This window comes from Aspergillus novofumigatus (genome assembly GCF_002847465.1).
Source record: "Aspergillus novofumigatus IBT 16806 chromosome Unknown P174scaffold_7, whole genome shotgun sequence".
NCBI classification, from domain to species: Eukaryota; Fungi; Ascomycota; class Eurotiomycetes; order Eurotiales; family Aspergillaceae; genus Aspergillus; species Aspergillus novofumigatus.
In genome coordinates this window covers 922,713-947,524 of record NW_020194280.1, presented here as the reverse complement: position 1 = coordinate 947,524, position 24,812 = coordinate 922,713, and the positions used below count along the sequence as shown (strand labels likewise).

Genomic DNA, 24,812 nt, shown 5'->3' with positions numbered 1-24,812 from the left:
ATGATGAATCTCCGTCTTCATATTTATGACCTTTGAGAGATCGGTGCCAAGTTTTGCAATGGCACTCATAATTGCTCAAGTAAGATGATCAATTGGGATTGATAGTCTCGTCCACCGCACGACATAGGACATAGCCTTGTCGAGGAGTACCTGGAGAGACCTGCGTTGGAGCACACGCAACTACATATATGGGGCTTGGATAGATGGTCATTGCACTCAATCTCAATATGATTGAAACAATCAGTAGAAAAGGAGATGTTAAAGGAATGATAAGCAATGCATAGTGGTATATAGAATGTAGAAACGGACAGATGAGACGAGACTAAAGACAGGAGCATTAATCATAGCATACCATCCAAGAGAATAAGTATTCCAATTTTGGATCGGTTCGCAGAGTCCCGTAACTGGGAAACAACGGAGAGTTGGAAATAGAATTCCGGGTGAAACAGTAGGCTTTGTCAATGAGAAGTGCTAATAAATACAACCTCAAGCGACCACTGCGGCGTAGCGAACCATTCTCAGGAGTGTTTCTTTTTTTGCTGGGTTTTTCTTTTGTTTTTTGTTTTTTTGCCCAGCCATTATTGTTGATCAATGGTGAACATTCTGAGGGAAGTTGGGACTCATGGGGCTTGTGTATGCTTCCGGGATAGGGACGGCCTCGTAGGTCCGCTCGCCAGGGGCGGCAGTCATGTGCTCATTGATATTCTGGGCTGGAGCCGGCGCCGGGAATTCTCCTTGGTCCATCTTTGGAGTCGCCTGCTGTACACGGATGGGAGGCGGCTGCAGCTGGAACGTGGGTTTGGGCTTCGTCGGCGACCGGGGAGTTGCGAACTGCGTCGAGTACATCTCCCCGTTCTCGGCGGCCGAGTAGGAATCCTGGGTCGGTTGGACGGACGTGAAGGGTGACTTGGGCATGTTGGCGAAGCCGGGGGTATTGGGGGCAGATTGCAGCCGGAGCTGGGCCAAGTACAGATCCGACCTGGCCTTGTCACGGCGGTTCATTGACTTTGCGAGGCGTCGCTTGGTGTAGAACCGGTAGAAGACAACCGCATAGATGAGAATGACCAGGACTTCAATCACGACCTCGATGATGGCGCAAACCAAGCCCCAGTCCTGGGAGTTGTTCCAGTCAGCCTCGTTGAAGACTAGTTGGGAGAAGGAATTCCAATTACCTGCAGACGGCACAGCAGCGCGTAATCGATATCGTTATGGAACAATTGCTCTCGAAGGTTCTGCTTGCACGACCAGCCCCAAAGGTCCTGGCCATTGCCGTTGGCCTTGGAGTTCTGATAGATAGCAGCTGCGACGATCCACATGATTAGACTGAATGTGAAGAAGCAGACTGAGAAGATTGTGTAGTACACTGCGATCTTCTCAGCGCGCTTGTGGCCACCCTTCCAATACGCCCAGAAGACAAACAGGCACGAAAACAGGGAGATGCAAGCCAATGTCAGAAGGAGATACTGCGGCCATGGGTTCGTCCCTTTGGCCCAGGGGGGTAAATTGTTACGAGGAGGAAGATGTTTCGACGCATGGAATATCGTCAGAGTCGTTGCCAGGATAGTGAGCACGATCAGACTGCAACCGAAGTTGACAAAACGAAGGAATATCTTGGCGAAACGCACGCGTAGTTTGATTCGCTGCGAGCAGTATGTGAGCATTGATGATCAGGAGAAGTTTGCTGATTCTTGGGGTCCGCTTACCAGGTCTCTCGCATTCTCCTTCTCAGTGACCTTTTCTTGCTTCTCCACAAAGAATTCTTCCCGGAAAGTAGGACTCAGGGGATTCAAAGTCCGCCCAGGAGTGCCTGGGACCTTGAGGGCGCTCTTGAGAGGTGATGCTGGAGGAAGCTGATGCGATGCATGCTGAGCAGGATCGCTAGCTGCGACATAACCAAAGCCGACGTCAGACACATCGGGCTGACTTTGTGAATGACCCGGCGGGTCCGCGAACGGAGACGTAGAAGCACCCCTGGCTTCGGTAGGGGAGTGCACCGATGTTGCCTCCGCGAATCGAGCGGTGCGAGGACTCCTGAGTGACGAGGAAACAGAGGATTCAGAGGAGCTTCGCTCCGTCCGACCTCCTCCACCCGGTTGCGAAGAGGCTGTCATTGGGAAGTGATTGTGACCACGCACGATATCGACGGGAGAAACAGCTTCGTAGGTGTGAGGAGAATTGCTCTGGCTCTCACTGGAGACCGACATTGATGAGCCAGGTCAATACAGGAGTAAGATGATTGACAAGTCCAGCAGAGGCCAAGAGAACCAGCTCTCAACCTTGGATAAGACAGGTGTTTGCCCCTGGCGTTTTCGGAAACCGTGTTTGCTAAAGTACGAATACACAGCCAAACGGTGAGCTGCGGTCAATGTGTAGGCTCAGACCTGCTGTTGACTAGTGGAGGAAGGCTTCCATTTGCTGCAAATCTAAAATCAGTATTACACTCATCGAGCAGCATCACAGATGATGAGAAGCGAATATCAGGGGCCGAAAGCGAGGTCAACACTCACTTGATAGTTAAGTCAATCAGACAGACGATAATTGCAAGATCCGTCTATACAGAGAATTAGCCTCTGGAGCGTTCTTCATGAATAGCGAAGACGACTCACCGTAAGAGTAGTTGACTTTGAGTGCTCTGTTCACTTCAAGTGGTACCGGCACAGCTTCAACTTCTATACTCAACCGATGCAGTAGTAGCAGCGGCAGGAGAAGGAAGAAATCGATTGATTGAAATCAGATTGGCGTGATCGCCCCGAATATCAATTATGAGCTCTGGGGCTGGCCGTCATCTTCGCTCGAAGTTGGGCGGGGGAACCCATCTTTAGGTTGATTCGATCCGGGCCGTGTGAAGGCGCAAGTGTGAGCGCTTAGCATCATGCAGCACAGTCAAGGCCGACAGGAGTGATTGGAGGAAAGCTGATGCCGAGTAAAGTCAGGGACGCGCCCAGATAGGTGTAGGCTAATATGTCGAAGGAACAAAAGTGCACGATGAGGAGGTGACTGGATGCAGAGCACACTCACTAGCGCAACAGCCCTGGCTTATCACAGTGGAGAGGACCAAAGTGTGCGTTAATCCGGCCTTTTATCTACCACTGACGATGCAGGCCGTGTCACAAGAAGAGCGAATGAGACGAGTCATCATCGCACCTGGTGTGGTCTCTCTTCGTCTCCCTTTCGACACTTCCCCGGCGCCAAAATTGATCGTCTCTTGCGCAACCAACCATGGTGGCTGCAGAACCGCTGTCAAAGTCCATCTACTGCCACCTGTCTCCTCGTTAGGCTCGTCCAACTGTCTAGCCGCTCGTCCAGAGAATCCATCATATTAATTTCTGCATCACGACCATGGTATGATGCTGCTTTCGATCGGGTTTGCTGTTCTATATCATTAAGTACTAGATTCCAAATGTGCACTAAGCGCCCATGATTTGGTCAACATCGATCGCATCCATGGTCCGTCAGCTTATTGATTCAACAATCAGAGAATGCACATGTTCATTCTCAAAATTATATATAATTAATGAGGACATGAGTCCTTCTGTACTTTGAAAGCTGACACTCAGGATTCTTGGTTATTGGCAGTTTCTCTTCAGGCGACATACTTAACCGCAACTAACCCAGTTGGCATCTCTCTTGCTAGAGGCCTCTCAGAGCTGTAGTGGCTTGCTTACCTTTTAATACTTCTTGATTGGGACTGAGTATGTACTTTTCGGCTCATGACCGCTCGTCGAATCTTGAAAGGATGATTCCAGCCAACTTGGGTGAGAGCTATGGGGATATAAAGTAATAATGCGAGGCATTTACCAGCAGAGGTACCTTACATACTAGTATGAAATGTACCAAAGTGGATGAAGATGGTCCATGCCGAAGTTTCCACGTGATGTCAGGTCATGAAGCTCGCTGCAGTGGTTGTCGAAGAACATAAGATGGCTGTAATCAATAACGTGGATACGCCGGACTGTGTAAGTTACATATTATATAACAATGTTGATGCTGAGAAGTGGACATCGGGATAATGACATGTACTAGAGTACGTGCAAGATATATTTGGAAGGTGGATCGAAGACTGGGGCGCTGTCTACGGGACGCAGGAGGTGATCGCCTAAGGTAATGAGGAGGAGCCATTGAGGCGTGACTTGTGAGTCTGGTATTGTAGGACTATCATCTTGCACATATTAATAGAGAGGGACGGCAGTAAGAAGTTATGAACTAGATAGACACTTTATGAAGATACTGTTGCCCCGGAGTTTCAGGACAGAGTGTACAGCCACCTCAAGGGATGCCCCACTGTCTGCTAAAAATCAAATCAGGTTTGACTCGTCTTTACACTATGATCACATTGGTTCGCCAGCCACACTGCTCTAGGGATGGATTCAGCCTCATCTTTTGAAATCGGGCTTATTCTGTCCCAGTGCCACTGACAGAGGTGTGGATGCATGCGCACACTGCAATGTAGATAGGGGAGAAAAAAGGTACAGCCAGAGTAAAGAGGTACACTTACATGCGGAGTAAGATGGACATTGATGTCATTCTCGCTGATTCCCGTCGAGTTTCTACGGAACAACCGTACCAGTGGATACCTACGCCGTCCTGTGTCGATGGATACGCGGCTCTAGAACATGGCTGTGCTGCGTCTTCAAATTCCTCCACAATATCTAGGCAGACATCGCTCTTTCCATTCCTCCTAATGAACAAGCTTACGAATCATCGCAAAACAGAAGTTAATTCCCTTAACTAGTAATCTCACATAATTCGAAACAGGGTAGAATATTCTGGCATAACCACTGAAAGGAAGACTGTCACGTAATCCTTGGCGTCAGGAATTAGCCTTAGGCATAAACTACCTACCTGACAGTACCTTACATCATTACATCAAGGTGTCAGACGGAGATACCACTGATCCGGTACGTCGGCACACTGAATCTCGACCCAGCAACTTCAGAGCCCCAGCATCCATACGGTAACCCAAATACGTACCTTTCCCCCTCTCCAGCCACTTTTTGTCCCTTGGATCCTCGTGTTCGCCTTCAGAGAGAGACACTGAGAGACCGAGAGAGAATCTATCTCCGCTTTCTACTGTAACAGTAGCCAAAACATCAACCCAGCAACACTAACCTTTACCTACCAATCCATCGATCCATCGATAATCCATCAATTGATCATTCATTCTTCGATTCATTCGGTCCATCAGTCATTCCATCTTTCTTCCTCCTCAACCATCTACTACCATACTGCAACAACAACAACTACTACTACTAAAAAACGGAATATATTGGAATCCGCAACCATCCTGAATTGTCGCTGTCCAAGCTATCCCTTCTGTCAACCTAAGGCCTCCGATTAAATCCTTCTCTTCCCTTCCATTTTTACGCTACTTTTGTCCTGTGCACTGCATTGTCCCCCGATTTCCTTCCTCTCCCTTGCCTGCCCTTGTCTGTTTCTGGTGGACAATTTATGCGGTATTGCTGTTTTGTACATCTGAAAGGGGTCAATCCGCCTGCACGACATTCGTTTCCATTGTATTTCAAATCAGTCGTTGCTTCGAGCTTTATTTACAGCCCAAATAAGCATTCTCCATTCCGCCTGCACGCCCGCCACACTCTTCAAATCTCTTCCCACCCGATGGGTTAGCCGAATCCTGATAGAGATTTCAGCATCCATCAGAGGCGCTCATCCGGCTTGCAAGGCTCAGTCACTATTTTTACACTGCCACCGGGTCCATACTTCTCATCGTGGGGTCCCATATCGTCTGACAAGGCGTTTGCGAAAGCTGAACTTCCCACACCCGTCAGCTTGCGCCACACTCGGTTCCAGGTGAGCGCCCCACGCGACGGTGCTTCTCAATATAATGATATTACTCGTCGTTCTGTGCTACTTGACTCTTGTTCTTGGGATATCATCTTCCTTTGGTCGAAGCCTTTTTGTCTCGTTCAATGGACCCCTTTTACTGCCTGCCGACTTGAAGATCCCTTCGTTCTTCCTGTAGCCGTCGTACTCAAAAGAGATATCCATTCACTGACATGACTTCCGTGCAAGTAGCTTTCCCGTTCATTCGTCATCCGTTTCCGGCTGGCAACAAGCATCTGTTATCCATGGCTGCATTGACGCAATCGACTAACGAGCCGGTTGCCATCTCGAATCCCTTGTCCGGAACACCTAGCTCGCTCATCTTGAGCCCGCCCGAATCCGTCGCGTTTCTGAAGCCATCGAAGCAAGATTCGAGCTTGACGTCCATCGCCAGCGCCGGACTAAACGTCTCGAGGTCGAGGGACTCGTTACCCCAGATGTCCACCACTGCACCAACAGACGGTCCGATGGACCGACCACAGGACTCGGAAAAGGCGGCCGAGCAGGACAGTTCGCTGGTAGCAAGAGAGGCTCTGGGTGCTAGCGAAAAGCAAAATGTCGGTTCCATCCACGACTCCATGCCCATGTCGTCGGACCATATGCAAGTCGATTCGGTGCATACCTCGGGCAGCGTCCCCGATAATTTTGGTACTGCCGATAACGGCTCGACCCTAATGGCCGCTCCGACTGTGGCTAGTCCGGGCCCCATAGAGGATTCTACCTCTCAGGACGGTGATCGCCCGCGCCATCGAGACGACACAGATATGCAGGAGAGTAGTAATAAGGCTTTCTCTTACCCAATGCCTACGGGCCATCTCGGCGATGCCCGCCGGGGTCTCAGTCTACCCAATTCGGGGTTCCAAAAAAGCGGCCAGCGATCACCGTCGGCCAAAAAACATCGTTGTCCTTACTGTGCCACCGAGTTCACCAGACATCATAACCTCAAGAGCCATCTTCTCACCCACAGCCAGGAGAAGCCGTACGTATGTCAGACTTGCCAGTCGCGCTTTCGGAGACTCCATGATCTCAAGAGACATACAAAGCTTCATACCGGAGAGCGTCCACATATCTGTCCGAAGTGCGGGCGTCGGTTCGCGCGCGGTGATGCTCTTGCTCGACATAATAAAGGTCAGGGCGGCTGCGCCGGTCGCAGAGCCAGTATGGGCAGTTATGCTCCAGAGGATGATTATGGTGAGGGCGCTGTTCCCCCCGGTGCCGAAGATACCATGGACGGTCTCGTCTATGCCGAACCGGAGCGAATGGATGAAGAGGATGAACGCCGACTCAACATGCCCAGCATCAAAAAGCACGATGCCCCCTCAGATTCTATTCCACGCTCTCACTCTGGCAGCAGCTACCAACCGCGTCAGCCAAATACATACCCTCCAATAGCTGCCGGCAGACCCTCCCCAGGAGGATTATTCCCTCCTCCCACAAGCCACGGTGGGTCTAGTGCGTCGACATCACCCGTTTCTCAATCCGGGAATATGACTTTCCCACCGCCAGGGCAGCCTTCGGGTGCGTCGGTGTTTCAGTCTACCAACGTGACCGAGAGCCCAAGGCCCCTTTCACCAAATGCTCTTACCTCGCACCAAGGCGGACATGGTCCGGAGGGCAGTAGTATCCAGTTGCACCGTTCACACTCTCCCGGTATGTCGCAGCCATTCCAGCAGCAACCCTTCAGCCGATCCGGACCGTCCCAGGGACCCGTTACGAATCATGCCGCTCCTGGCTTGGGACTTCCTCCCCCTCAACCCGGCGCCCCTCAGCTGCCTCCTCCACCCGGGATGGGCCCCTCGGATACGCGGTTCTCCCTTCACAATCCAGGCTCTGTGCAGCCGCCGCCGCCGTCGGCCGCTACAAAACACGGATCTTCCCTCGGTCATTCTACCAATCACAGTGGATCCCTGTCTTCGAAAGCTGGCCTGGACGCTACAGGCAATGGTACTCATCTTCCCGGACCACATGATCCCAGCTTTGTAGAACAAGGCAGAGATCGGGAGGACAAGCTTTGGGCCTACATCCGATCAGTCCACGAAGAATTGGCGGGGTTGAAAAGCGAAGTGGCTGCTTTACGATCCCAACTTGCTTCGTCAAATGCCAGCAACCTAGCGCCTTCGAATACAAGCGCCGCATCGGCTCAACCCGAGAGCAGTTCCGGTAGCACTGCACAGCGATGACTGATATGCACTCATCTGTTATTGGTCCCCGAACTTTCATATGATGTCCCTTGTTATGTCTAATAGCCCCCCGTCGTGCCCAAAGGTTCGATTACTACCTCTCAACCGTCTCGTTGCTCGGAGTTCAGATGTCTTTGACGACAGATCATCCCATGTCTACACGAAGTTTGCTGCCGAGCAAGGCTGGTAAATCTAATTCGCCGAACTCCTTCTTTTCTTCCCTTTCATTCGTGCTTCTGATTACCACTATCTCACCTACGTCTCGTCTTTGATTTCTTAGCCTCTATAATATTCATTTCACCATTTACGTGACGGTGTTCGCCATGTCGAAAGTTGCATAACGCTGGGTATGATGGTTTGTCTCCACTTTGGCTGTACTTTGCGCTATCTTGTTTCATAACATACTCTTCTTCTTCCGCGTTTGTCTTCCCGGGGTCTATGGCGCAGGGGTAAGGAGTTAAAAATTCGTCCTTCTGGTCTCCTTGGTCTGGAAGCTCATGCTGGCAAAATCCGTCACAAATTCATTCGTTGGGCCACATAGGTACTTCTGCCCGTCTGGGAGACGTTTCGATTGAGTTCTGTATTTGTATTCGCTTTCTTCTTGTACTTGGAGAAACTCAGCACCGGCTAGTCCTCTGTACCCATCTATGGCTGCAAGGAAGTCCAAAGGAGTAGCACAGCAGGAGTGCACTATCAGACATCGATCTTAGATACGGTTAACGGCATTCCACTACTATTTATCATTCCATGCGGGGTTCAAGCTGAATCTGATATATTGCTTCTCTGTTGGTCTGTCCAACTGATGAAATACCCCACGTCGGCTACGATTGCCTTGGCGACTCCGCCCATCGTCCAGCTTCGCTGTATCCACCGCGGAATCGCCCCGCCTGCATCCGAAGTGGTCGCCATCGTCCACTCCAGCTGATTGGCATCACCAGTCCTGCCCCTCGCGTCTGGGTTAGAGGTCACCGCCGGTGTGGGCACTGACACGACCTGTTCCACGCTGGCATAGGATGCAAAAACCGCGTTCCTGGGCGCGGCGGATGCAACCTTCTCCCGTATCTCGTGGGGAATTGCATCTGTAGGTTTCGACGCGAGAGGGATCTGAACCGTCATGAATGCCTGACGGTCGAAGTTTAGTAAGTCGGCAGAGATGACTAGGCTGATGAAGGTGCGGGGGCTATCAAGGCTGTTGGGTGGAAAGTATGGGTGATGATATTCACTGGCTGCACGTTAGTGGCTTGCCATTAGATGCGTGGTGCATAGACCTGGGTGTCTTGGGTGTATGTAGAATAGATTAACGAAGCAAAAGATACACCCTGCCGGAGACAGGATGCAAATACAAGGAGCGCATTCTCGATGTACGAGTCGCACACGATTACACACAAAGCAAATCAGCTCACAAGATCAAGATCTCAACTCACCATGCATTCCGACCTGCCTCCAACCCCCTCGATCTCCCCTCGGTCGGCCACTCCAACAACCTCTCCACAGAAGTCACACTAGGCGTATACGCCATCTCATTCTCGGAATGATTCTCCCTCAAACCCCTGCGGAACTCCTCCCACGAGGCCGAGCCGGCCACTGCCGCATCTCGGTGTACACTCTTCCGGCATGCCCAGAATTCCTCCTCTCCTCGGACACTCCCGCGCCGTTGCGGATGGTGCGCTTGAGGAGCTGGACCTTGGCTGTGGCGGGTGGGGAGGAGCGTAGTTTCGGGTCTACCTTGAAGGTATACGGGATGGTGTCTGTGAGGAGAGAGTGGGCTTCGGATAGGGCTGTTTCGAGGAAACTGTGGAGTGGTGGACGAGGTGACGATGGGGATGCGTTGAGGGAGGGGTGAGCGGGAAGGGAGGAAAAGGGGTGTGGGGAGAGGCGGATGAGTGGTGTTGACACTGTGGACTTGAGATTTGAAGATTCCATTTTAGATTACCTCAATATTATGGAGCTGGAATGGCAAGCTAGCTAGGTGAGCTAGATGATAAGCTCCGCGAGCTCCTGAATAGTAAGTAAGCTGTGTGCTGATCATTCTTGAGTTGCCAGATGTGGATCTCGAGCCTGCGGGTAAATTTAGACTATGAGTCGAGAAGCCGTGGCGTGAGCAAACATGTCTTGTATTCTATAGTGACTTCTATCTCAAACCTAACTAGGGGTATATGAAGGGGCTCGAGACGCTTTTCAGTACTCGAGCCTCGACAGAACATGAAGCACTCCAAAGACCGTACCTACGGCTCTTTATGAGCTTTGATACGTCTTCACCATGTCAGAAGAACGGCCAGGGTATCGATACGTTCGCCCAAATCATCCAGCACGGCACGGCGTCCGTCAGCGAAATATTCTTCGTCGGATCGAACCTCCCGGGCCTCGAACTGCGCAATCGCGCTATGGTTCGTCTTCCGTAGTGGTGTCGATATTGGACGACGTGTATATATGTGTGCTTCAATGAGGTGAAAGCGGGTGGAATTTCACCATCGCACCCAGTTTCATCCACATTGCACGACTTTCTCTACAAAGGAAATTCATAGAGCGCGTACTGCAGGCCCAACACTTCCAGTATCGAAGATCTCAATTAACCCGGCCCCCAGAGTTTCCTCCAGAGCCCAGCGAAACTTCATGCCATAGAGCTCTTTCCACTTTCTCGTCTTTCCTGGAAGTATGCCAGCGAATTCACCTCGCACGCGCTTCGCAACGCTGAAGCTCTTATCCGTTTCAACCGCGCCATCCCAGCGATCGCGCAGAAGATAGACGGGGGCCTCGCCAGAACTGGATTTGTTGAGAAGAGCAAGGAGATGTTTCCGACCAGCTCCGAGAAGTCGAAGATATGGCCCAGTGTTGGGAAGTGACAGAAAGAGGGCCGCTGTCTCAAATTGTGACTGATGCTGGCTATCCCGAGTGTCGCAGGACTGACCGTCACTACCACTCCGACTAGCAGAAGCAGGAGTAGAGGATGGAAGACCGGGAAGCGATGCGACACCCGTGGAAACTTTGACGAGAGAGGACGATGACACCAAAAATCCGGCGCGAAGCAGTTCCATACGCTCTGATTGGGAAAGAAGCGATGCAGGTATAGCCGAAGTGTTTCCGATCTGGCCGAGAACCTGAAGGAATTTATCTGCGAGCAGATCAGTAAGAGCAAGGCAGACAGGTGATACGGCAGGACGCCATTCACTTACCCTTAACTGAGGCCTCCAAGACACTGCTTTCCCGCACCAGCCTTTCCCAATCCTCTGTTAGAACTAGGCAATCGCCAAGCCCCGCCGCATCATTCCCTCTTCCTGGGACGATCAAGCGACGAACACGACCGGCATTGACCAGTTCCACAATCTCTTTCTCCACTTTCGTAGGCGCATCCATCAGAGTGTGAACATGAGCCACTGAGGCTAGAGGGGGTAGCGACCGGCGTAGATTAAGTACTTCAGCAATGCGAGTACTATTCATGCCAGCGCGAGCAGGGATATCCTCGAACATCTTGTCGCGAATGTATTGGATGGCCTGAATCACATCCTCGACGGCGGCGATCTGTGACACATAATGAGAACTCCCAAGGTCAGGAAGTGAGCCCTGATCGAAATCACCCGTGTACAGCTCATCTAGCTGATCGGGCTTGGAAGGACGGGAGGATTGAACGGCGGCTTTCTGGCGAGCATGTCCGGCAAAAGGGGAGGCGCGAGGTTTAAACGCGGCGGGTCTCTTTTTCTTTTGAATACCAGATACCGGAGCAGATGTGATCCGTAATGGCATGGCCCAGCAAGAAGAATAGAAGGGAAAGACTGCGGTTTTAGAATCCTTTCAGGAAGAGATGTCGTTCAAGTTTTTGGATGCCCTCGAGTGATACGAAATTTCTGCCTGAGGTTTCCCATTCCATGTGATGATAAGAGCCGATTTATCAGCACGTGACAAATACCCCTCACTATCCGAACCGCTTTTGAATCTACATTTCTGGGCCAATCAGAGCGCAGCCTATGGTTTGCATGATGACAGACGAACCAACCCAACAAGGATCGATCACCTCAGCCAATACGAAATGGTTGATCAGTCGGCACGACAAAAGATCTTAGTTTAATCAGAGAGATACTTTGTAGATCACTGTCAATAGTCCAAAATTTTTCTAGACAGGGCCGAAGCCACCCTGGGAAGGGAAAAAAGAGATACATCCTTCTTCTCACCCTGGATTCTCTTGTTTTTGCCATTGCTTATCAGGTTTTTAGTGGCCGTCCCACTCCTGCTGGGTTCTTCCGCCTTAGGCCTCACCTTTTTCTCACATGACGTAGCCATGAGAGAAGGCCCTTTTTGTCCAAGTTGTGACAAGTACAACGATCCGTGGTAGAATAGAACCAGCTGTATCAACCCAGCATTCAGGGTGCCTTTTCCTTGTCGCCGTGTCACTTCTTCTATATCTTCTATGACCCTTTGTTCATCAACTGCAGTTCGAGCACTATTCCTTTCCACTTCCTGCAGCCCCTCCTTCGCCATTCCCTTTGACATCCCTCCTCCGCCATTTGCTTTAGAGCCCGTATCAATCAGCAAAGATGACGATCTTCATCGCTTCATTGTATGTCGATTATTCTCTCCTACTGTCACTGCTGCGCTGACGTATTCGATCTGCCAGATTCCTACCGTACACTGTGAATTTTCATGACAACGACTCTGAAGATCCAGCCGGTGCTCTAACGAGCCCTCCCGTATCGAACCCTCCATCCCAGGCTGTGACCCCAACACCCAATGCTGCTATCAGCTTGTTTGAACGACAGAATGGTGCTAGAAAGGCAGGCCTGACGCCTGGGGCTACAACTGATCATGAGCGAATATTCACATCGGACATTACAAAGGCAGAGCAGGAACCCCCAAGCTATCCATTTCCTGCTGTGCTGGATGATGCAAATCTTCTCACCGAAAGTGAAGCCCATTCTCCCGCCTGGGGTGCCACCACAGCTCTGAACCAGCCCAGGGCTCGGCCGCCTATTTCACCCTCCCCTTCGATCCTTAAACACCAGGAGCCCACTGTCTCTGTTTTGGAGCCGATTCGCGAAAAGACACCATTGAAAATCGAACCCTTCCGGTCGCATCCCCCGGGTAAAGCCGAGGATCGCAGCCGCAAAACTTCGTTCTCGAAGGCCGAGTGGACCGTCGAAACAGCAGAGCAGGGTAACGGCGGGTTGCGTAATGCGGTGCGATCTGCAACGGATGCAGGCCAATTGGAAGACAAAGTGTGGGTTGGCACGCTAGGTATGCCCACGGATGCCTTGTCGCCGCACACCAAAGCTGCCATCGCCGAGAAGTTAGAAGATGAGTACGGATCGTTGACGGTCTATGTCAGCGACGGCGACTTTGACGGTCACTACACTCATTTCTGCAAGACAATCCTCTGGCCTGTGTTTCATTACCAGATCCCCGACAACCCGAAAAGCAAAGCATATGAAGACCATTCCTGGATTTATTATGTCAAGACCAACCAAGCGTTCGCGGAGCGCATTGCGAAGAATTGGAAACGCGGCGATTCCATCTGGGTCCAGGACTACCACCTGCTCCTTGTTCCCGCGATGCTTCGGAAATTGCTCCCGGATGCACAAATCGGTTTCTTCCTGCATATAGCTTTTCCTTCCTCCGAAGTCTTCAGATGCTTGGCGCCTCGAAAAGAACTTCTCGAGGGCATGTTGGGCGCTAACCTTATTGGGTTCCAGACTGATGAGTACTGCCGACATTTCCTTCAGACCTGTAGTCGCATCCTTTGCGTCGAGGCAACCAACGAGGGACTCGAGCTGGAGGATCGCTTTGTTAACGTGGGTACATTTCCCATCGGTATCGATCCAACCTCCTGGGACAAGCGACGACAAGCGGCCGATGTGGAACAATGGGTGAAGACAATCTCGGAGAGATATGAAGGAAAACGTCTTATCGTTTCCCGCGACAAAATTGACTCAGTTCGCGGAATCAGGCAAAAGCTTCTGAGCTACGAGCTCTTCCTAAACACGTACCCTGAATGGAGAGACAAGGCAAGTACATTTTTGGCTACTATATGCGCCTTTATGCGATTGCGCTGACCCTTCTGGACAGGTTGTTCTCATTCAAGTCGCGACAAGCACCACCGAACAGCCAGAGCTCGAAGCCATGATTTCAGACATCGCCATGCGAATTAACTCGATGCACTCAACGCTTGCTCATCAGCCACTGGTATTCCTCAAACAAGATCTTGCTTTCCCGCAATACTTGGCTTTGATCTCAGTGGCGGATGCCTTGATGATCACCAGTTTGCGTGAAGGAATGAATCTGACCAGTCATGAATTTGTGTATTGCCAAGATGGAAAATACGGAAACAAGAAGTATGGATCTCTCATTCTGAGCGAGTTCACTGGAAGTGCGTCAGTTTTCGGCAACCACGCGCTGCTTGTCAACCCCTGGGACTACCGACAATGTGCGGAGGCCATCCATACTGCACTGACCAGGAGCGAGACGGAGCGTCAACGGGTGTGGGAGCAGCTTCGCCGGGCCGTCCTTCAGAACTCGACAGGAAACTGGGTGAAATCCTTCAATGAGAAATTGCAACGTGTCTGGAATGAACAGTCTTCGCGTGAGATCATGGCTGTTCCGCGCTTGCCCGTCAATAAAGTGGAGGAGATGTACCGAAAATCCGCACGTCGATTGATCATTGTGGACTACGAGGGCACTCTTGCGTCATGGGGTTCTCCCAAGAGCATCATTGTCACGACTCCACAGCGAGCCATTACCACATTGACGGATTTGACGGAGGACAGCAAGAATGTGGTTTATGTCATGAGCTCACGAATGCCCGAAGAGATGGAACGTCTGTTCCGACGAGTTCCCGGCCTCGGGCTGATCGCAGAGAATGGCTGCTTCGTGCGAGAGCCGAACACCGAAGAATGGCTCAAGTTGACCAACAAGGAGCGGACAGATGCCTGGAAGGAAGGCGTCAGTCAGATTCTCAGCTACTACCAGGAACGAGCGGAGGGCAGCTGGATTGAGAAACGCCACTGCTCCCTCGTGTTCCACTATGGCTCGGCGGAAGATAACGAAGCTGCCTCTCGGCTGGCATCTGAGTGTGCAGGTCATATCAACGATGCATGCGCCAGTCAGGGAGTACATGCCGTTCTCATTGACCGTGCACTCGTGGTAGGACCAGCAAATACGAACAAGGCCTCGGCGGCGGAACTGGTATGGAGGGACTGCCTCACTGCGAGCCAAAAGGACGAGCAGATTGCTCGGCCGGACTTTTTGTTGGCCATCGGAGACGGTCGAGACGACGAGCCAGTGTTCCGATGGGCTAACAAGCTGGAAAGTGCAAAGGCAGTTGGCTATGCGATGACAGTCACTCTGGGGTCTCGCAGCACAGAAGCCAAAGCCACTTTGACGCAGGGAGTGACTGGTGAGTAGTTTGTCGTGCCATACTAGGCTTCTGAGCAATGTAGAACGTCTCGCTGACTCCAACTGTTCACAGGTGTCCTCTCTTGCCTTGAGAGACTGGCAAATGCGTCACCAGCGCACTAAGTACACGGATTCTTCTTTTGATTCAATCAATCTACGATGGTACGATGCAAATGCCGCAATAATTGGATGTATTGGGATAAATTAATTACACCGCAGCGTTGAAGATAAAAGAAGGTCAACGGGCGTAATGAATGGCATGTCTGGATAGGGAATGTGAGGGAGTATATTTTCGTTCCCTACAGATAAAAATACCAGAACACGGATGCCAGATACACGAACATCTTCATGAACGTTTTCAGTCAGTAGTTTTTTTGGTCAACCGGACAACTGGTCACGAACTGTAGCGGGTTAGTCAGCGTTCGGCAATTATTAAGTTAGTTATAGCTCCAAAGATACGAAGAACCGAGGTCTGGTCAGGTCTGATCCGAAGCGCATGGCCGACGTATTAATGTTGACAATCGACTGCGACATTAGCTACGGTTTCCGGCATGTCTCCAACCTCTCTTTCATTTAACAGGACTTTCAATTTCTTGAACAGCTTGCTTGGCCTGATCTGACCTGACCTGTCAATCTACAAAAGTATTGTCTCCTTTTTCCGGCCGTAACGACAACCTATCGCGATGGCAGCCCCCGCAGCAAACCAGGCCTTTGAGGAGGCGATCAAAGTAACTCCAGTAAATAGCCACCGGTACTCGGCCATCTTGCGGGATGAATGGTGCATTGGCACTGGTGCGTCTCCTATTTTGATGATAGTGATTTGAGATCATTGCGAGCTGATTGACACCGTATAGTTCCCAACGGCGGATATACAACAGCTGTCCTCTACCGATTGGCAATCACACATTTCGCGCACACACACCCCACGCGGTATGATAGCCCTGCCACCCCGATCTCTATGCAGCTTACGTTTCTACGTCGCACGGCCGTCGGGCCGGCTGTGTTGGAGGTGCAGGATACGAAGCTCGGGGCTCGAACCAGTACGATACATGTCGCGCTGTTGCAGCCTAGCGAGAAGGGGAAGAAGAAGAAGGCACAGACAGAGTCGTCGACCTCATCTGACGACGAGGAAAATCTGGAAGTCAAGGTCGCGGGTTACATCACGGTGAGCCCCGCGACAGCTGAAGTGGGCGTGTCGGCGCCCTCGAACTGGACTTTGCTACCTGAGGCAATTCGCGGGTCGGGGCCTCAGGGTCGCGTGAATCTTGCAGCATTGCGGGAGACCGGTCGCGATGGGCAATGGGTTCGGCTGGTTGCGCCGTTTCCCAAGTTCCGCCGGGCGTCGCAGCAGGTGGAACTGTACGGACCCGATGCTGCGCTGGGCAAACCGCCGGTCGTCGACCAGTGGGCACGGTTCCGGCCAGGTGGGAACACGGAGGCGCGGTGGACGAATGAGGCCGTGGCGTTTCTGGTGGACATGTTCCCGATGGCGCTGGATGGGTTTGACAGCATGGGCAAGGCGACGAAGGAGGGAGACAGCGCAGAAAATTCTGCAGGGTCGGAATCAGCGAAGGGGAAACTGGCCAAGTACTGGTACCCGACCGTGACGCTGAACATCGACTTCAAGAAGCGGTTACCGGCGAGCGGGGTGGAGTGGCTGTATAGCCGAGTGCAGACCAGGTCTGTGCGGAACGGCCGGACAGATCTGGACGTGGTGGTTCTGGATGAACAGGGGGATGTGATCGCGCTGAGCACCCAGGTGGGATTGGTGGTGGATGCCAGCCGGAATATCGGGCAGCGGAAGTCGAAGATGTAGCCTTGTTCCCTGCATCGCTTCCCCCTTCTCTCCTTGGACCACTGAATCTACGCAATGAATGTCTTGTATGTACATATATATCTCTATACGGAGTATATACACTAGAACTAGAGTATGAAGTGGAGATGATGGTCACAACGAAGGAGCAGTTTGTATCCAAAACGCCATGGCATCCGTCACCACTGTCTTCTTTTTCGCCCATTCCAGATGACCCCGAGACCGCGGCCGTTGTTCTCGTCACTTTCTTCCTGCACCGCCTGCGCGCGCACCCAGTACTTCCTTCCGACCCGAGCCACGACTTTCGCGCGGACGACAACCAAGCCCGGCACACAGAGGGGTTTCTTGTAGCGGACGTCCAGCTGCGCGGTGTAGATGGCACCCCGCGGATGGTCCCCGGAGGACGGAGCATGCATGGCGACTGCCAAGGACATGGCCTCGTCAAGCAGCGTGGCCACGACGCCGCCATGAGCGGTGGACGGATGGCCACTCACGCCGGGCGTCGCCAGATCGACCATCATGATGATATCCGGAGGAATTGGGGAAGGCGCCGACGACGGGGTTGCGGTGGGACTGGGCCAGACGGGGACCTCCTGCGCGGGAGGGAGGAGGTTGCGCCGGCGGAGAGTCAGACAGTGCGGGATTGTGGAGGATGTGGCCAGTGTTCCGGCGAAGAAGCCATCTTCGCCTGTGTGTGGCTTGGGGAGTCGGGACCAGGTGCGGATGGGATAGTAGTCTGGGGAGTTGAGGAGGGAGTTGGACCAGCCGATGGCGCGAAAGGGATCAAGCAGGGCGGGGTCGGAGGTAGGTTCGCTCATGTAGGAAGTGGGCGGAGGAGCGGAGGGAGGGTGGTCTTTTTCGGCCATTTTGGACACAGATATTGTATCAAGGGAGGAGATAATTGAGGGTGAGATGGACGAGAAGGCAGGAAATGTATCCAGAAAAAGTGCCTGTTCGATGTGTCCAACAGCAGCGACGAACCTCGGCTATAGTTCGGATGAAGAACCATCATGCCGATTGATCGTCGTCAGGTTTACAGTTGATCTGGAGTGATCAGTAGTTAGTTAGACAATCATCTATCAAGATATGGGACCTGAGAAGAATACTTATAGTTGACTCAGATATCGACCTTCTTAAGGTAGTAGACTGAATGTGCTGCGAAATCCTACGATCTTTCATACCAGTCCGCAGCGGGTATGTTCTCTTGTTTATGGAAATGTTATCTCCGAGATTGACAAGTCTGGTGACAAAGGACAAGGATAATAACGAGATTTATTCCTTGTGCTCGTAGTATTTTATTATATGGATCGGATAGTCAACTATTCTGACACTATCTATCTGCTACAGGCTAATTACTGTATAGTGTCTACCTGCGTTGTCCGCCCACAGGTACATTCAGGTACCCAACCAATGTCTGAGCACATGAGCAACAACGGGCATTCCTCTGTTTTCGGATGGTATGATATGACTCGGATCGGACTTGATTGCTTTCCTTTGACGGTATTTCTTATTCCTGTGCCACCAGACCTGAATAATGAAAACAACAACAACAACAACAACAACAACAACAATAATAATAATAATAATAACGGCTGATGATGAATGCTGAGTTACACTAGGTACTCTCCTGGCTACACCTAAAGTGCCGGTCGTTCCTTGATTTCCACTGTACAGAGTAGACTACTCTGTAGGTATCTCCGTAGACTCCGGAGAGTCAGGTGAATGATTGGCTGTCAACAAATGAAATGGGTTCAGTCATTTAAGTAGTAGACTAGGTTACGTAGTGGATACTATATCCTTGCTAAGATAGTTGCTGCTAGGTAGTGGTTGCTAGTTGCTAGCTCCAATTGTGGTGCCTCAGTTGAAGTTCCTCGCAATGTTATACTCGTACGGAGTAGACGATTCTGCACGGAAATAAAGGACTGATTGATAATGAATCCTAGGTGCTATTCAAGTTCTAACAGTCATGGGACCAGTTAAGAAGAAGAATAGCAATAATAATAACGGACAAGACCATGGACTAGCTATGACTGTACCAAGGTATCTCCGTTAGATACTGCAACTAACCTCCTCCTACCCAAGTCCAACGGTCCAAGTCCTAAACTATGATCCTTGGTCGAGTTCGAATAATTTCCGTTTTCGACGAGAATTGACGCTAAACTGGCATTCCTGATCCTCGATAGGTCCTTTCCTTCTAACACAAAATAATCTAAGACTTTGTTTGTTGGGAGAGAATTGATCTTTCCCTCTTGTTTATCTCCCTCTTTCTCCTCCTCCTCCACTTCCTGTTCTTCTTTTACCTTTCTCCCTTCTCTTCCTCCCTCTCCTCTCTGCATCGTCGTCGTCGTCGTCATTACCAATAACGATCTCATCCAGTCAGGATTATTTGCATCCTCAATAACCTTATCAATTGACTGCCGATCTTCTCACATAATCAAAGATCTTCACCTTCTCCACCATGCGCTCCATCGCCATTGTCTTGTCCGCCTTGGTGGCTGCCGCTGCTGCTGCCAACAATTACACTTTCCCCGCGGGCTTCAACATCGCCCAGGTTAAAAATACTGACAAAGGTTCGTTACTGAGGTCGCTCGTCACCCCAAATGGTCAATTGACTAACATGGAGACGATTCATAGCTGCTTGGTGTCTGGCTGAGCGGAACACCTGCCCGAGTGTCTGCGGTGGAATCGCCGATAAGAACTCATGTGATTCCGTATGTTTAGATGAACTTAAAACCCACCGTTCTCAATCCTCACCAAACTAATGCGATAAATGAACAGGACACTCTCCAATTCTCCTGCGTTTGCAGCAACGGTACCGAGGCCGATGTGTCCCCGTACATGCAGACCATCCCCTTCTTTGTCTGCCAGGAAACCTACAAGCAGTGCGTCGATGCCTCCTCGACTCAGGATCAGGATGAAAAGTGTACAGCCGCCCAGAAAGAGTGCGGTACACTGAACGCGACGGCCTCTTCCACCTCCTCATCGAGCACTACCTCTTCCGCTATTCCCACCGCCACGGAGAGCGCGACCGGAAACCAGGCTGAGTCGACTGCCACGGCCACCACGACTACTAGCAGCAGTGCTACCACTCAGACCAGCAATGCTGCCATTCGCCTGGTCGGAGAGCACGCCACTGGTGTGATGGCGACCGTGCTCTTCTTTGCGGCTCGTCTCTTGCTGTAAATGGGGTGGTGTGCCATGTTTGCGACCATGACCATACCTATCACATCCGTTCAGTATATGGAGCGCACAAGACAACCACGGAGATTGATACTCGACCATTCACTTCTCTGCTCTAATGCCTGTTCGTCGCCTGTTTTCCGCACTTTTTTTTTTCCCCCCCCTCCGAACACTTGACTCATTGCACTGCATCGCAATATTCCCCCGCGTTCATGTCTTGTAATTGAGCCATTTGTGATATTATGATCCTGTATGCACTATCCGCTTTTCATGACTGTCCTTAATTGGAGCCTGCAAATACCTGTCGGCGCTTAGGAATTGACTTATTCATGGGTACGACCCGATTTATTAATTGACGTTCTGGTAACTCTGACTTTTTAACAATTGTGATGATGCCCTTGGACGATAATCCGGCCTGTAGAATGATAAGTGCTCTGGACTGCTCCTGTTGGCGGCGGAATGTGGTTAATCGGTGATGACCCTGAGAGTGTGCAAAAATTTCCTTCTCAAAATATGTACCGAATAGTCATGAAAACAATATGCAAATCGATCATAATCATGGATTTATTAAAGTAATACGCTGCTGTTGGGTTGAATCAGTCTCCGTCCACCTTAAGAGATGTCTCTTTGTCAGGTGGTTTCTCCAACCAAAAAGGGCCAATTCGCCAAGAGTTTTGCCCACACTGAAATTTCGCCCTTGCCGGCATCATCGAACTTATCGAATATCGATAGCCTCTTGGGACACTCCACCCCTCTCTTTTTCTTTTCTAGGCCTCTTCTCTCTTCTCTCTCTCCCTTCCCTCCCTCTCCTATCTACGCCCATTATGCCCGCTCCTACCAACACCCTCCTGATCGAGGGTACCTTCACCGAACTCGCCGATGAGTTCGCCCAGTACATTGACGCCCTCCGCAAGAATGAGGACGCCAGCCTCCAATCCGAGATCGCTCCCCTCATTGAGCCTCTTCGCCAGCAAGAACAGTCGGAAGAGGAGCCCGATCGCAAACAGCGCGATGAAGTGCTGAAGAAGTTGGTGGGTGCCGCGGCCGTGTTGAACGCGGCTCCAGAGAAGGGTGAGTTTGTGTGAGCGGGTTGCTATAGATGAACCCGGAGGATCGAGACAGAGAGAAGGAGCTGGGAAAGGCTGACCTTTGCAATCTTGCAACTAGAAATCATTTCCGCCTACAACCTCCTCGTGCACCTGGTGCACCAGGCCTCCAACCCGGATATGTTCCTCTCCCGCATTTGCACCTACCTCGCCAAACCTATCACCACTTCGCCTCAGTTTGGCCCCACGCTCGCAATCTCCATCCTGACCACCATCTTCAACACTCTCACTCCCACCGACTCCAGCCGTTTCCACGTCCTCCTGGCCATCGTCGCCGTCATTCGCCAGTCCGGCTCTTCGTACGCCTTCGAGGCTCTGAAGCCTCAGCTGGCCGCTCAGCTGCCCACCTGGTTGTCTGCCTGGGAGTTGGATGACGAGGATGCTCAGAAGCTGCACCTTGCCGTTGCCGATGCCGCTCAGGCTTCGGGCGATCTTGAATTGGCACAGACTCATGTGGTGCAGGCCCTGCAGACGATCCCCGCCAACGAGGCCTCCAGCAAGAAAGCGCGCGACCTGGCCGTCCGTGCCTTGACCTCCACCCTGAAGAGCCCCGGCGTTTTCGATTTCACTTCGTTGACCGCCGCCGATGCCATCCAGGCTCTTCGCTCCAGCGACAGCACCCTGTTCGAATTGCTGGAGATCTTCACCGCCGACACTCTGGACGCCTACGAGGATTTCATCGCGGCCACCCCTCTCGAAACCATCTCTGGCGGTGTTCTGGCCGATGGCGCCGAGGCTCTGCAGACCAAGATGCGCCTGTTGACCCTGGCTTCGCTTGCGGCTTCGACTCCCTCTCGCTCCCTCCCCTATGCTACCATCGCCTCGGCGCTGCGCGTGCCCGTTGAAGATGTGGAGAAGTGGGTCATCGACACTATTCGGGCTGGTCTGGTCGAGGGCAAGCTGTCGCAGCTGCGTTCCGAGTTCCTGGTGCACCGGGCCACATACCGTGTATTCGGCGAGAAGCAGTGGGCGGAGGTGCAGGGCCGTCTGATGGTCTGGCGCCGCAGTCTGGAGAGTGTGCTGGGTGTTCTCCGCACCGAGCGGGAGCGCTATATCCGAGAGAGCATGCAGGCTGCGACTGAGGAAGCCGGTCAGGGCAAGTCGGGCGACAAAGGAGCCAAGGGTGGTGACCGGAGACGTAACCCCCAGCAACAACAGCAGTCGCAACCCTCACAACCACAGCAGGCTCGGGAGGTTGAGTTGGTTGGAGGTGCTGAATAGATGACGCGCTGAGGGGGAACAAGAGTTGCAGCGAGGCAGGAGAAAGCAATAGACTTGATCGCCACAAGATGAAAAAAAGAAGAAAAGTAATGATTGGGGTGTCCTTTGCTTTAATTTACTTGTCTTGTTCATCTGAACCAGGAGACCCCCCCTTTTACTTGTTCGAATTTCCCGTCCGTTTCTCTTTATTTTCCATTTCTACAATGTTCATATGGTAGCTACTTCTGTTTTAGAGACGGGAAAGCCCTTGGATGCATGTTAGTAGTTAGGAATGGGCCAGATCAATCAATCACGAATCATGTCTTGTTCATCCTTTCTGACGAGGTGTTGGAGGCAGAGATTGTATATTCTTTGGCTCTAGTAAAGGTGGACTAAATGGGATATGTCTATATATATATATGAACACGAACATGAATTTTCTTCCAATGAACGAACAGGAATATATTCAATAACGGGAAAGATGCAAGAGGATTGGAAACAGTTGGCGGTCAAATGCCGAGTTAACACAGTTCCCATCAGATAGGCTGGACACCCTTCTTCTCGAGTCCCTCCCTGATTCTGGCATACACTTCATCGACCATCCCTGTGGCGGAGACGGACAAGACCTTCTGCTGCTCCTCGAAAGCCCGCACGACGGGCATACTGGTCTCAACAAACACCCGGAACCGCTTGCGGATCGACTCGGCATTATCGTCGTCACGCCCCGAGGTCTCACCACGCTTGAGCAGCCGCTTCTCCATCACCTCCTCGGGACAGTCGAGGAACAGAGTCATTTCGGACGGGCAGACGGTATCCTCGAAGAACACGGCCTGGTCGAGCTTGCGCGGGAACCCGTCGATCAGGAACCGGGCCTTCTTCTTCCCGCCGTCAGCGGTCGCGCCGGCGCCCGCCGCCAACGCCTCGGCCATGGCGTTCGACAGCAGCGCCACAGTGATCTCCATGGGCACGATCTTGCCCTCTCTGATGTACGTGCGGATGAGGTCGCCGTACTGGCTTCCCTCGCGGGCCTGTTCGGCGCGCAGCAGATCGCCAGCGGACAGGTGGATGAACCCGTAGTCGCGGACCAGGTTGGCGGATTGCGTGCCCTTGCCGCTGCCGGGTCCGCCTAGCAGGAAAACGACGGTGACATCCTGGGGGGAGAAGCGCGGGGTGGTGTTCGTTGAGGCCTGAGGAGGGGCGGGTTGTGTGGGAGGGACGGCTGGGGGATTCTGTGTGTTGGCCATGTTCTTATTTGCTCGTTAACGAGGTGGTGGTGCTGGTGGTGGTGTTTTTTTTATTGATTGGATTGCGGCTTGCGGACGCCTGTGCGCGATTTCACCAATAGGATGTAGGAACCGGTGCCAATGGCGAAGATGGTCACGAAGGGAAGGATTTTGAATTGAGAGCGGTTGTATTGAGACCCTGAAGAGGAGGAGGAAGACGGAGAGGAAGATGGGGAAGGAGAGTCAGGTTTGGAAGAGGAGGAAGAATAGGGGCGGCGGTGATGCTGCAGCTGTTGGTGGTGGTGGTGGTTGTGGTGGGGTCCCGGTGATGATCTCACGGGATGCAATATCGACAGCAATTGAGCTCGAGCAGAGAGGCTGGAGGGTCGCAGGGCTCCAGAAGGAAAAGACATTCCTTTAAGAATGGAAATGAAGTTTGTACTTGATTCTGAATAACAACTGAGCTGGGGGAGGCCGATAAAGAGGAGCAGCGAGAGCCTTTTCTGTGATGGGGATGGAAAATTGAGTCTAATAATAACAGCAGCGAGATAGATGACAGAAAAATAAGGCATGCAACCGTCCGGAAGTGGCTTAGCGCGATATCTGTATACTTCTCTTACAGCGCAATAGGTAGTCCCTCTGTCTGGTAGTAATCTTTGACAACGGAATCATAAGGTATTCATTTGAACTTACGACAATGACAATACTACTTTGAAATATACAGGTTGATGTGTTTATGACTAGCTAATCAAATTGCCATGGAGTTGTGTGATACTCATCAATTATTGACAGACCATTCAGTCTATTCTGCACCTGCCAACTAGGAAGAGAATAATAAGCGAGTCAGAAGCAGTGAATGATTGAGATCTCAGCAGTTCGTGAGATATGT

The 24,812-nt window shown here is 51.7% G+C and overlaps 10 protein-coding genes across 10 annotated transcripts; 5 read left to right on the top strand and 5 right to left on the bottom strand.

Annotated features, from left to right (window-relative positions):
• Positions 1-588: 588 nt before the first annotated feature.
• On the bottom strand, positions 589-2,204 carry P174DRAFT_433954 (uncharacterized protein; the record flags this gene model as incomplete). Its single annotated transcript, XM_024825834.1, has 3 exons — positions 589-1,113; positions 1,173-1,640; positions 1,704-2,204. 3 exons carry the CDS (start codon positions 2,202-2,204, stop codon positions 589-591), a joined length of 1,494 nt encoding a protein of 497 aa, XP_024679452.1.
• A 3,882-nt stretch (positions 2,205-6,086) lies between these two features.
• On the top strand, positions 6,087-8,021 carry P174DRAFT_463020 (C2H2 zinc finger protein; the record flags this gene model as incomplete). The annotated part of the gene is made up of 1 exon (XM_024830205.1): positions 6,087-8,021. One exon carries the CDS (start codon positions 6,087-6,089, stop codon positions 8,019-8,021), a length of 1,935 nt encoding a protein of 644 aa, XP_024679451.1.
• Positions 8,022-8,777: 756 nt separating this feature from the next.
• On the bottom strand, positions 8,778-9,944 carry P174DRAFT_514845 (SRPBCC family protein; the record flags this gene model as incomplete). Its single annotated transcript, XM_024832113.1, has 3 exons — positions 8,778-9,210; positions 9,470-9,627; positions 9,666-9,944. The coding sequence occupies 3 exons, from the start codon at positions 9,942-9,944 to the stop codon at positions 8,778-8,780; spliced, it is 870 nt and encodes a 289-aa protein (XP_024679450.1).
• Positions 9,945-10,115: 171 nt separating this feature from the next.
• Positions 10,116-11,838, bottom strand: P174DRAFT_411918 (Stk19 family serine/threonine-protein kinase). The gene is made up of 2 exons (XM_024824286.1): positions 11,195-11,838; positions 10,116-11,133 (listed from the first exon to the last, which is right to left on the bottom strand). The coding sequence occupies exons 1-2, from the start codon at positions 11,760-11,762 to the stop codon at positions 10,541-10,543; spliced, it is 1,161 nt and encodes a 386-aa protein (XP_024679449.1). The 5' UTR covers positions 11,763-11,838; the 3' UTR covers positions 10,116-10,540.
• A 286-nt stretch (positions 11,839-12,124) lies between these two features.
• P174DRAFT_444596 (putative alpha,alpha-trehalose phosphate synthase subunit TPS3) lies at positions 12,125-15,755 on the top strand. Its single transcript, XM_024828129.1, has 4 exons — positions 12,125-12,573; positions 12,631-14,014; positions 14,076-15,402; positions 15,475-15,755. The coding sequence occupies exons 1-4, from the start codon at positions 12,551-12,553 to the stop codon at positions 15,522-15,524; spliced, it is 2,784 nt and encodes a 927-aa protein (XP_024679448.1). The 5' UTR covers positions 12,125-12,550; the 3' UTR covers positions 15,525-15,755.
• A 142-nt stretch (positions 15,756-15,897) lies between these two features.
• P174DRAFT_411916 (thioesterase family protein) lies at positions 15,898-17,416 on the top strand. The gene is made up of 2 exons (XM_024824285.1): positions 15,898-16,193; positions 16,256-17,416. Exons 1-2 carry the CDS (start codon positions 16,085-16,087, stop codon positions 17,215-17,217), a joined length of 1,071 nt encoding a protein of 356 aa, XP_024679447.1. The 5' UTR covers positions 15,898-16,084; the 3' UTR covers positions 17,218-17,416.
• Positions 17,350-18,080, bottom strand: P174DRAFT_463016 (PaaI family thioesterase; the record flags this gene model as incomplete). The annotated part of the gene is made up of 2 exons (XM_024830204.1): positions 17,350-17,406; positions 17,430-18,080. The coding sequence occupies 2 exons, from the start codon at positions 18,078-18,080 to the stop codon at positions 17,350-17,352; spliced, it is 708 nt and encodes a 235-aa protein (XP_024679446.1).
• A 1,592-nt stretch (positions 18,081-19,672) lies between these two features.
• On the top strand, positions 19,673-20,397 carry P174DRAFT_463015 (uncharacterized protein; the record flags this gene model as incomplete). Its single annotated transcript, XM_024830203.1, has 3 exons — positions 19,673-19,765; positions 19,849-19,893; positions 19,936-20,397. 3 exons carry the CDS (start codon positions 19,673-19,675, stop codon positions 20,395-20,397), a joined length of 600 nt encoding a protein of 199 aa, XP_024679445.1.
• Positions 20,398-21,218: 821 nt separating this feature from the next.
• P174DRAFT_433947 (PCI domain protein) lies at positions 21,219-22,721 on the top strand (the record flags this gene model as incomplete). Its single annotated transcript, XM_024825833.1, has 2 exons — positions 21,219-21,465; positions 21,562-22,721. 2 exons carry the CDS (start codon positions 21,219-21,221, stop codon positions 22,719-22,721), a joined length of 1,407 nt encoding a protein of 468 aa, XP_024679444.1.
• Positions 22,722-23,053: 332 nt separating this feature from the next.
• Positions 23,054-24,433, bottom strand: ura6 (uridylate kinase ura6). The gene has a single exon (XM_024828128.1). The coding sequence runs from the start codon at positions 23,942-23,944 to the stop codon at positions 23,237-23,239; it is 708 nt and encodes a 235-aa protein (XP_024679443.1). The 5' UTR covers positions 23,945-24,433; the 3' UTR covers positions 23,054-23,236.
• Between the last annotated feature and the right edge of the window lie 379 nt (positions 24,434-24,812).

What these genes read in the sequence shown, in the direction of transcription:
- P174DRAFT_411918 (XM_024824286.1), bottom strand. Translation starts at nt 11,762, where the DNA reads ATGCCATTACGGATCACATCTGCTCCGGTATCTGGTATTCAAAAGAAA. An exon ending in CTTGGAGGCCTCAGTTAAGG is followed by an intron (nt 11,134 to 11,194) that starts GTAAGTGAATGG and finishes ATCTGCTCGCAG; the next exon opens with ATAAATTCCTTCAGGTTCTC.
- P174DRAFT_444596 (XM_024828129.1), top strand. Translation starts at nt 12,551, where the DNA reads ATGACGATCTTCATCGCTTCATT. An exon ending in ACGATCTTCATCGCTTCATT is followed by an intron (nt 12,574 to 12,630) that starts GTATGTCGATTA and finishes TCGATCTGCCAG; the next exon opens with ATTCCTACCGTACACTGTGA. An exon ending in TTTGACGCAGGGAGTGACTG is followed by an intron (nt 15,403 to 15,474) that starts GTGAGTAGTTTG and finishes AACTGTTCACAG; the next exon opens with GTGTCCTCTCTTGCCTTGAG.
- P174DRAFT_411916 (XM_024824285.1), top strand. Translation starts at nt 16,085, where the DNA reads ATGGCAGCCCCCGCAGCAAACCAGGCCTTTGAGGAGGCGATCAAAGTA. An exon ending in TGAATGGTGCATTGGCACTG is followed by an intron (nt 16,194 to 16,255) that starts GTGCGTCTCCTA and finishes GACACCGTATAG; the next exon opens with TTCCCAACGGCGGATATACA.
- ura6 (XM_024828128.1), bottom strand. Translation starts at nt 23,944, where the DNA reads ATGGCCAACACACAGAATCCCCCAGCCGTCCCTCCCACACAACCCGCC.